The 11,308-nt window shown below is 39.1% G+C and overlaps 3 protein-coding genes across 3 annotated transcripts; 2 read left to right on the forward strand and 1 right to left on the reverse strand.

Moving 5' to 3' along the window:
• Positions 1-3,636: 3,636 nt before the first annotated feature.
• Pfdn4 (prefoldin subunit 4) lies at positions 3,637-4,597 on the forward strand. Its single transcript, XM_017245068.3, has 2 exons — positions 3,637-3,787; positions 4,124-4,597. The coding sequence occupies exons 1-2, from the start codon at positions 3,743-3,745 to the stop codon at positions 4,493-4,495; spliced, it is 417 nt and encodes a 138-aa protein (XP_017100557.1). The 5' UTR covers positions 3,637-3,742; the 3' UTR covers positions 4,496-4,597.
• Membrin (golgi SNAP receptor complex member 2) lies at positions 4,550-5,411 on the reverse strand. Its single transcript, XM_017245066.3, has 2 exons — positions 5,155-5,411; positions 4,550-5,096 (listed from the first exon to the last, which is right to left on the reverse strand). Exons 1-2 carry the CDS (start codon positions 5,289-5,291, stop codon positions 4,580-4,582), a joined length of 654 nt encoding a protein of 217 aa, XP_017100555.2. The 5' UTR covers positions 5,292-5,411; the 3' UTR covers positions 4,550-4,579.
• A 307-nt stretch (positions 5,412-5,718) lies between these two features.
• Uev1A (Ubiquitin-conjugating enzyme variant 1A) lies at positions 5,719-8,521 on the forward strand. Its single transcript, XM_017245067.3, has 4 exons — positions 5,719-5,860; positions 6,838-6,980; positions 7,550-7,675; positions 7,743-8,521. The coding sequence occupies exons 1-4, from the start codon at positions 5,833-5,835 to the stop codon at positions 7,881-7,883; spliced, it is 438 nt and encodes a 145-aa protein (XP_017100556.1). The 5' UTR covers positions 5,719-5,832; the 3' UTR covers positions 7,884-8,521.
• The last annotated feature ends 2,787 nt before the right edge of the window (positions 8,522-11,308 follow it).

The following is an 11,308-nucleotide window of genomic DNA, read 5'->3' on the forward strand; positions in this document are numbered from 1 at the left end:
AGCAAATTCTTTTTGCTAAAAAGTTGAATATTTGATAAATTCTTAATGCTTTTTCTGCGCAAGTTCATTGAGAATATTTTCCGCATTGATTTAGACGCGTCGACCTTTGGCGCAGTCTTTCAAAATTGCCCAAAATTACTGGCTCGTAAAACAATAAATTTTCATCATATCCCAGCCCGACTCCCACACACGTGCTACCAGTGGTAGGCCACGCCCACAGCCCCCGCCTATCGTCCTGCTGGCCACGTGTAAAGTGCAAAATTGCAGCATCAGCGAAATGGACCAAGTCGAGAGACATCCTAACAAACTCAGAGATAGGATAGAGTTGGGGTTAAAGGGTTACAGGGTTAGAGGGTTAGAGGAGATGAGAATGGGCCGTCGTATGGGGAAATTGGGAAATGGGCGTGGCTGGCTAAAGATTACCGTTATTTGTATGCAAAGCAGCAGCAGCAGGCCAAAACCAGCAGCAACAAACACAGCAGGACCAGACCACTGCATGCCACAGTCGGCGTCAGAGAGCTGCCATTCAAAGTCATTCCCGGGAAGCGGGAGAACCCTGGTGGATGGGTCAGATGGTGCCGTGGCAGGAGAACAGCAGCAGGAAGCGGCCAACACAACGAGGAACGTGTTTCAATTTTTATGACATTTCAATGCAGTTTATGTCAGCGAAACGGGTTCAAAATGGCCAGTGGAGAGCCAACATCGAAAAGCTCGTTACAATTTTGACAATTCAAATTTTACCCGAAGGGGAAAAATATATATATGTATGCACATTTTCCTTGCATGTATCTCAACATATTCCTGAACAGTTTGTAACAATTCAATTGAATTGTAAAAACGTTCAAAAAAAATGAAACAAAAGTTAAAGTCAAAGGCTTGTGGTAAAAAATAGAAGAAATATTGAGTATACGGCATGGGGCATGTGTTGGGCAAAAGTTCAAGCTGGAAAATTCCTTTTATTTGCATTTCAAAGGAACTGCGATGAGTTTTGGCTAGAACTCGCTCATTATTTATGAATTGAACAACCAGGACGATACGGACGGTGAGAGTGAGAAGAAGTCCTGGCCGCCATGTTTTATTTATGAGACGTCAGCAGGTAGCCCCTTTCTGTTTTTAAGCAGCTCCTTTTGTGTGGTTTCTCATGAACATTCGTTGGCTGCTCACCTAATGTCTAGGTATTACAAACAGAGGAGAAAAGTCTTTAATTAACCAATAATTTATACCATTTTTGGTCTTAGAATTACAAAGAAAATATCAAACGTTATAAGTAACTATATTAGATTCTATAGTGAATCTTTTAAAGCTGATCTAGCTTTAGTATACTAATTATTTATCATATAACAGGTGTCTATTTCTCTCCTAATTTAGCAGAAACTAAATCAGCACTCATATTCAATAAACTATACCATCACACGCTCATTAAAAGGACATTAGGCGTATGAGTAACAAATGTCGCCGGCGGCACTTACCCTATCAGTCATCAGGTTAATCATATATGAGTGCCTCCGATTATTATTCATTTTCGTCCTGTATATAGCACCTGTCGCATTGCCGAAAACAAAACAGAAATTGTGCCTCATCAGGAGGTGGAATTTAAGTGGGGCCATAAATCCTTTTTGAGCCTCTCATCAGAGACTCCAAGTGGAGAGACTTTCCACAGGCACGTGACTCTCATATACAGATATAAATATGGTGGATATATACTTGGGTAAATCTGGAGTGGGGGAGGAAGGGGTCTCGAGGCGGTTGCTGACTTGATAAATTAACGCATTAAAGCTATAGTCGAGCCTTCTTCCCACCATGATGGGAAGAGGCTCCATGTCTCGCTGCTTTTAATAACGTAAATTGCAATCGAATCCGAAAAATAAAGAGGAACGAAAACGGAATGCGAAATGAGAATCCCGAGAAGTTAACTCAATTTTCCGGAGCGGTTACTATTTTTTTTATATTCTTTTTTTTTGGTAGGGGAGTAAAGGAAGACAGTCTTAAAGTAGGAATATTTAATCAGGAACACCTATTAAACATTAATCATTGCCGTAGGAGACACTCTACGGATGTAAAAGGTAATTGGCAGGAAGTATCTACTTTAAGTTTTGTCTTTAAACATTTTTTGTTTCTAATGAAGTTCTCAGCCATAGGGTTTTGAGAAAAAAAGGGAAAGCTAGAGGAGAACCCGCACTTGCCACCTGTTTTAGTGCGAAATTGATTGACAGCCATGTCTTTTGATTTCCCTGGTGTGGAAACGGCATCCATCCGCGCACAGGACAAGAATGAGACGAGTCCTTTTTAGCAAGCCTCCAGGCCGTATGTGTGACACTCGATGTGGGCTTCGTTTCATTCGAAAGTGGGTCAAAGCTCTACGGGGAAATAGTTCAATGGGATAAACAGGAGCAAGGATTACAGGTTGTTTGGGAAAGAGATACCTTTGTATAAAATTTAAATTTTAAAACCATAACTTCAAAGATAACTTTATTTTAGGCGTGTGACTAAATTGTAAACAGACATGTCTGATTATGAAACTAAAATGAATTTTCAACAAACTTGTTGCTGAAAACTATCAGGTGCAATATATGCTATGCAAATTGAATAAATTGGGCTTCTATTTGCAGATAGAGCAGTATGCCGGAAATTGGCCAACCTTTTTGTATTGCAAATATTTGCCTAAACCAGAAATGATTCCAATTTGTAAAATGACAATGCTCGAAGGGATTTTCGGTGGCCCGGCAAAGGCAAAGCCAAAACCAGTCATTTGCAGGATGCGCCCACCCACTCTCCTGTTTATCCTGGTCTTTTGCACCCACTTAATGGATAATGTTAAGTTCCGTCTAATTGCATTTGCATATTTTGATAATATTCCGAGAGGGGAAATGACACTGGCAAATGCATTCTCCATTCGAGATGCTCCTTTAAATGCGGATGAAATCGTGGAATTCGGAAAGGACGAAGGCAGGAAGAGCCAGCGGAAAAGGAAATTCCTAAGCTGTCGACGGAAATTTAATTGCATCGAGCGAAGAAATCCCATTTTATTACGCCGATTAACCGAAATTATTTATTAGTTTTTGCTTAATTTGTGACATGTGCAAACAATTAGTGATTTAATCGTATAGCCAAAAGGAAGCAAAAAATACAATATCGACTAATTAGCTCTGCGGTGGGCTTAATTCGTTCAGAGTCCATACAAAAATCTGTCCTGTGAATGAAAAAAACAGGATGTACTATTTACTTTTTTTTTTTAACAATTTTCATTTGTCAGACAGATATTTATTTATAACTTTATGATAAAATTGATCATTTAAGTTTACTAATAATAAATGAAATAACTTTAAAACTTCGGCATTATTTATAATATTTAATAATGTTTAATTTATTTTTCTTACTTATTCTTTTGCAGCGCCATCTAGTGAATATCTGTGCAACTTCTTTTCATAAGTTGGTTCAATATCTGCTACAAATAAAGATATATTATTCAAATCTTTTAAATCGTTTAAGTCTTCTATTCTTACGGAAATGTTTAATTAGAACCTGTTTTTAATTATTCTACGTATTTTCTAAATTAAAAATGCTTTTACTAAATTAAAATACTAACAGAACTCTGTTAAATAACATATGTTAGAGCTCAGCCGGCTCTCGAATCCCTTTTCCAACACTAAAAGTAAAGCAACAAAAATTTGGGCAACCAAAATAGCAACTGTTTGGAAAATCTATTAATTTATTAATAAAATATAACACAAATCTCGTGAAAATGGCGGCAAAGGTTGCAAGCGGCGCTAATAAAGTCTTTCAAAATGTAAGTTGTGAATTAATCATGTCTGGGAAGCTGATACAGTTGAAGTAACCTCAATTTGGAACCTCAATTATCCGGTGGTTACTAAAAAATGTGCATATCCCAGTTCCAAGGGTTTAATTTTAAAACCAAAATCAGAATATTACTTAAAAACTCGTTATTATTCGTCGTGCTTTTCATTTTTCTCACTTTCATTTCCAATAATATCAAAGGGCGTGAGTCACCCCGACTACTCAGGAGTTTCTATGAAATATCTGAAACAAAACTCAAATAATAAATCGAAACCTGAACCTTACAAGCAACTGAATTAAAATGTTTCCCCTTATTCCCCATTTGCAGCACGATGATGTCCACATCTCCTTCGAGGACCAGCAACGGATAAACCGCTTTGCCAAGCACAATGCCCGCATGGATGACTTCAAGGCGGAGCTGGAAACGAAACGCAATGAGCTCAAGTGTGTGGAGGAGGCCCTGGACGAGATCGAGCTGTTTGACGAGGATGAGGACATTCCGTTCCTGGTGGGCGAGGTCTTCCTGTCGCACAAGCTCGGTGGTACGCAAAAGCTACTAGGAGAGACCAAAGAGCAAGTTCTGAAAGAGATCGCCGCCATTGAGGCGAAGGCCAAGGTTATCAAAGCGGAGATGGACGAGCTGAAGGCCCACTTGTACCAGAGGTTCGGCAGCAACATCTCCCTGGAGAGCGACGACTAGATCTGCGCTCTGCTACATCGATTGTGCATTTTACATTAAACAAAATAGAGTACATTTAATTTAAACTCGATTAAACCTCTGAGCTTAGAGCACTAGAAAGTAGTATATTATGAGGCTGATAATAAGGAGAGTGCCTATGCATCCCCCTACAAATATTTTGCGATCTTCGACCAGGCGTCGTTCTATTAACTTCATCGTGTGGTTGGATAACCCCAGAGTGCTGCCGATGGCCTGGATACGTTTATGTGCTCCGCCGAGCGTCATTCTTTGCGAGATTAGGCTTTCGAGAATGCCACTGCCGGAGGCTATCATGTCATCCACGCCCCGATGGGCGTTTCCTAGTTGGGTGTGATGCTGCAGCTCGTAGTCCAATTGCAGGCAGGTGTCATCCGGCTGGGAACTGTTGGCCGTGAATCTGTGGTTAAGCAGTTGCTCCCTCTCCGACAGTTCCTGCGCCCGTCGCTGACGACGTTCTCTAGCTGTTTGCAGGGAGTTCTGCAGGTGTCTTAGATCGTATTTCAGCTGGTCCACTCGTAGTTTCGAGCTCTGTCGTTGGGATGGGGGCACCTTAAAGAGTAGCACATCCAGGCGATCGCAGTTTCTAAAAACGATATCCTAATTAGCTTATTTGATGGTATTAAACCAATTATAAAACCTACGAATTAGCTTGGGTAATCTTCACTTGAATCCCACCTTCCACGTCAAGGGATTCTTGTGGACTCAGCTGACTCAACCGCTGAAAGTCGCGCTCGATTTCCTTGACCGCATTATTGGTTTGGTGGTACAGGCACTCCATATTGACTGCGGTATCAATTCCTCATTCCTCAGTGGCTGGTTGGGGCAAGAATTAAATATTTAATCTCTTATTGGATGTTTAAAAAGCTGACGCGGTGCATTTCACAGGGTTATGTTAGAATAACAGTGTTGGTAACAGCGCAGCTGTAAGATACAGTATTTAAGTAGGACCAGATGGCGGTATTAAATGCGTAAAATACTGAAGGAGGAATAAAATTCAAAAAATGTTTTTGTTTTTTATCTGTTTAAATAAAATGAATTTATTTATTGCATATAATTGTATTTATTTTTTATTGCTTAACAAAGTATAAATTATCCAAAAAATCGGAAAAAACGAAACTAACAGAATCAGAAATGCAAATCTGTGATTTAAAAATATTACCGATATATATGAAGAGTGCCTACTCTGCTAAAAAACAATGGAACTTGTTGAAGTGGAACGTGGAACTCCAAAAAATTAGTATTACCGTATTTTGTTTTAAGGAAATAAAGACAGTCGTCGGACTATTCGCAGAAACTGGCAACTCTAGCTAAAAACCACAATGGCGAATACATCGAGTGCCGGCGTTGGTAAGAATAAATTTGATAATTTAACTATTTGGAAGCGAATTAACACCATGGCTTCTGGCCCGGAAGTGAAGGCTACCCGCAATGTGAGATTCCCGCTAGCCGGCGTCTTTTTTCACCCAAAAAAAACGGCCAGGAAGTGTGGCCGCGGCCTCTGTGCTCTTGTGTGTGTGCAAATGATGGGGAAAAGAGGAAGGCAAAAAAAGCAAGGGCGAAAACGAAAGCCGATAAAAGCGAGCGAGCAATGAATATTTTCGCAGGCGGGCCACGCCACTCTTTTTTTTTCTTCCGATTGGGAAAAACTCCGCCACTGCAATTGCAGCAATTCCGCCCCGTGACTTGACACTTTCGGTAGTCCGTCCACCGCCCGCTGCAGCCCCTCTGGCGCTCGCATTCCGCCCTCCCAACCTCTCCCTTCTTTTTTTTTAACTTTTTGAGTGAGTTTTTTTTTTTTCCATGCACACTTGGTCTTTGCGTGCGTTTAGCAAACTGTTTTCTTTTCTAATTAAATTAGCTGCAAATTACATTTGCTGGGATTGTTTTTGCAAATGCAGAATTTATGCCCTTCCCTCCCCGTTAGCCCACACTGCTGCCCAGTCGTCTGTCATTCGCCGCCTGCGTTATGATTTATTCTCTATTCTTTGCTTTAGTTCAGTTTTTTTCCTCGACAAGCACACGAAAATGCGTGCAAAGTCACACGGCGAAAACAAAAACAACACCCAGACGCAGAGAGCCACCTACAACAACAACAACGCGCACCCATATGACCCCACACAGAGAAAAAAATATCACATAGTTGTCATGAGTTTCATGTTTTTGTTGGCATTATATTTGGCCAGATATCTACATATATATATTCATAAAAAGATATAAACATTTTTCCATATTCCCTAGAATGTTTGCATATTTCTTTTAAGTGTATCCAAATACTTGAAAAGGTACTACTCATCAATCTATCACCTTATTTTACCATTTTGCAGTGGTGCCACGAAATTTCCGCTTACTGGAGGAGCTGGATCAGGGCCAAAAGGGCGTGGGCGATGGCACCATATCGTGGGGATTGGAGAACGATGATGACATGACGCTCACCTACTGGATCGGCATGATCATAGGTCCGCCAAGAGTAAGTTTTCTAATCGACCCCAAAGAAGTTCTTTTTCCCCTCCTACGTCATCAGATAAGCTTGATTTATCAGTATTTTTGGTGGGATTATTGAAGTTCTATCACCAGGGGTTGCGTAAACCCAAAGCTGTTATATTCTTTTAGTGGTTTTTATGGGTTAGAATTTTAGGTCTTAAAAACTACCATTTAATTGGAAATAGTTGTGACAAGGTCATTGAAAATTGCTGCAATTTATAAAGCACTTTGTTCTGAATTTTAGAGAAACTAGAAAAACACATTCTTTAGATAATTTTATAATTTAAAAAACTAGATCTTTAATAAAGTAAACAACATTTAGGGAAATCAGAAAAATAAACTAAATTTGCATTTGTTTTTGCCTTAGTCTAGGAATGTTGCGCGCGCCGCCGCATGAATCATTGAAGAGTTTAGGGAGGAGGCCGGGACCTCCCTGGGCAAAGAACCCCAGTCCGGATTTAGTTGCAGTCAGAACGAAGGGGACTGAATCATCAACACGCAGTTTTAAGCTTCTAATTAAATTCTATAGCTAATTGTCAACTTTCGTACTTACAGACACCATTCGAGAATCGAATGTATTCGTTAAAGATCGAATGCGGTGAGCGTTATCCAGACGAACCGCCAACGCTGAGGTTTTTAACTAAAGTAAATATTAATTGCATTAATCAGAACAATGGCGTGGTGAGTATTAACAGCAAAATCTATATGATTTTCTGGTGACTAAAGATCGTTTGTTAAATGCCAACAGGTTGATCATAGATCAGTGCCCATGTTGGCCAGATGGAGTCGCGAGTATACTATAAAAACGATGCTGCAGGAAATTCGGAGGATTATGACCATGAAAGAGAACCTGAAGCTGGCACAACCACCAGAAGGAAGCTGTTTTTAGTCGACAACAACAACAACAACCATTAGTAGCAACAACAACAACAGAGCTAGGAGCAGCGGCAATTGCAACGAAACAAGATAAACCAAAACATCTGTCCAAGACCAAGATTCAAGATCGTGTGCTGCAGCTGCTCCTGCTTCTGCAAGGATTCTGATGAACGTAATAGGAGATTGAAGATCGAGTGCGGTTATTGTGGAAAGAACAACAACAACCAAATGCAAGCTATATACTATAAGTAACACTGGAACAGCCGCTAAATGCGAAATGCGTCCCTTCCGTCATGAAAACTATGTCATCGCGTTTGGTTACTTTACTCTACTTCACCCAACAATAACAAAAACAACAAAACAACCTTTCTTAAATAAGAAATAAAACAACAGCGAGAGAAATGCCTACGAAAGATATGCGAAATTTTTAATTTTTCTAATCACTTGCAACAAAAAGAAGCAAACAAATTTGTAATAATCGAAAAGCAAACAAAACAAAGTATGAAACTGAGAATGATTCTAGATTCTGATTGAAATGAGAAGCGTAATTATTGTTTTTGCCTAAACTAAAAATTTATTAATTATATACATAAAACAAAAAAAAAACAAACAAACAAATTATATATTAATTTAAATAAAAGAAAAACAAAATGTGGGAGCGAATTTTTGTAAACGGCGCCAGTTTGAAGCGATTTCTTAGTTGATTCTCCTTGTTTTGACTATCTTCCTCCCGAATCACCAGGACGAGGGACGCGACTTAAAATATACAAGAATGTGGAAAGAATAGATATATTATACCTACTTATATAGAAAAACACTAAGCTGAAGTGGTATCCGTGTGGGCCGATCGACGATTAAAATAAAACTTTACTTTAAGCTTCAAAATAAAACAATTAATCCAATAAAGAAAAACGTAAAACTTTTGAGGAAAAATTGCTATTTGGGAATATTGTATTTGAACCCCTATCAAAGAATTCCAAATCGGATGAAAACTGACCAAGATATAGCCATCGCAGTGGGCCATATAGGCCTTCCACGCATTTTCCCAATTCTGAAAGGGGATCCCCCAGAAAATTTGACAAAATATCTGAAAAATAATTTTTTTCTAGATTTTGATGCAGAATGATGGAGAATCGCTCCAGAAATCATTTAAGGTATTCCTCTCAAGAATCGGATGAAAACTGACCAAGATATAGCCATCGCAGTGGGCCATATAGGCATTCCATGCATTTTCCCAATTCTGAAAGGGGATCCCCCAGAAAATTTGACAAAATATCTGAAAAATAATTTGTTTCTAGATTTTGATGCAGAATGATGGAGAATCGCTCCAGAAATCATTTAAGGTATTCCGCTCAAGAATCGGCAAAAAACTGTCCAAGATATAGCCATCGCAGTGGGCCATCTAGGAATTCCATGCATTTTCCCAATTCTGAAAGGGGATCCCCTAGAAAATTTGACAAAATATCTGAAAAATAATTTGTTTCTAGATTTTGATGCAGATTGATGGAGAATCGCTCCAGAAATCATTTAAGGTATTCCGCTCAAGAATCGGATGAAAACTGACCAAGATATAGCCATCGCAGTGGGCCATATAGGCCTTCCATGAATTTTCCCAATTATGAAAGGGGATCCCCTAGAAAATTTGACAAAATATCTGAAAAATAATTTGTTGCTAGATTTTGATGCAGATTAATGGAGAATCGCTCCAGAAATCATTTAAGGTATTCCGCTCAAGAATCGGATGAAAACTGACCAAGATATAGCCATCGCAGTGGGCCATATAGGCCTTCCATGAATTTTCCCAATTCTGATAGGGGATCCCCTAGAAAATTTGACAAAATATCTGAAAAATAATTTGTTGCTAGATTTTGATGCAGATTAATGGAGAATCGCTCCAGAAATCATTTAAGGTATTCCGCTAAAGAATCGGATGAAAACTGACCAAGATATAGCCATCGCAGTGGGCTATATAGGCCTTCCATGCATTTTCCCAATTCTGATAGGGAATCCCCTAGAAAATTTGACAAAATATCTGAAAAATAATTTGTTTCTAGATTTTGATGCAGATTGATGGAGAATCATTTCAGAAATCATTTAAGGTATTCCGCTCAAGAATCGGATGAAAACTGACCAAGATATAGCCATCGCAGTGGGCTATACAGGCCTTCCATGCATTTTCCCAATTCTGATAGGGGATCCCCTAGAAAATTTGACAAAATATCTGAAAAATAATTTGTTGTTAGATTTTGATGCAGATTGATGGAGAATCATTTCAGAAATCATTTAAGGTATTCCGCTCAAGAATCGGATGAAAACTGACCAAGATATAGCCATCGCAGTGGGCTATACAGGCCTTCCATGCATTTTCCCAATTCTGATAGGGGATCCCCTAAAAAATTTGACAAAATCTCTGAAAAATAATTTGTTTCTAGATTTTGATGCAGATTGATGGAGAATCGCTCCAGAAATCATTTAAGGTATTCCGCTCAAGAATCGGATGAAAACTGACCAAGATATAGCCATCGCAGTGGGCTATACAGGCCTTCCATGCATTTTCCCAATTCTGATAGGGGATCCCCTAGAAAATTTGACAAAATATCTGAAAAATAATTTGTTGTTAGATTTTGATGCAGATTGATGGAGAATCATTTCAGAAATCATTTAAGGTATTCCGCTCAAGAATCGGATGAAAACTGACCAAGATATAGCCATCGCAGTGGGCTATACAGGCCTTCCATGCATTTTCCCAATTCTGATAGGGGATCCCCTAGAAAATTTGACAAAATATCTGAAAAATAATTTGTTGTTAGATTTTGATGTAGATTAATGGAGAATCGCTCCAGAAATCATTTAAGGTATTCCGCTCAAGAATCGGATGAAAACTGACCAAGATATAGCCATCGCAGTGGGCCATATAGGCCTTCCATGCATTTTCCCAATTTTGAAAATTACTTGATGACAATGTTAATACCCATAAAATATTGATGAAAACCTCATCGAATGCAATTTCTTTCAATCCAGTGTGAAATTGGTTTGGTTTCGACAAGTACGTATAAAAAAGGCATCGATCGGCTTACTTTACATCTTTCAAATCAGATAATAAGAGCTAAGATGTTCCGTTTATTGGCATTATTTTGTTTGGTATCAACCACCGTCGGTGTATATTTCTTTAATACTGTAGTTATTCCAGGAGATGAAATGCTTGACTGTCTGGAAAGGATGAATGCTGAGAAAGATAAAACCGTTCCTGAGTGTACGCTGCACTGCTTTATGGAGCTTACCAGTTTAATAAAGAATAACATGCTCCTCAAACGCAGTCTTAAAAATATTGTTCCAGAACCAAGTGTTGCAGCGGCAAAGTGCTCCTCGTCAAAGCCCGATAAGGAAAAGAAGTGCCAGTGGGCCAACGACGTATTTGATTGCATTCAAAAAATTTCC

Source organism: Drosophila bipectinata, chromosome 3L (genome assembly GCF_030179905.1).
Source record: "Drosophila bipectinata strain 14024-0381.07 chromosome 3L, DbipHiC1v2, whole genome shotgun sequence".
Lineage (NCBI taxonomy): Eukaryota > Metazoa > Arthropoda > Insecta > Diptera > Drosophilidae > Drosophila > Drosophila bipectinata.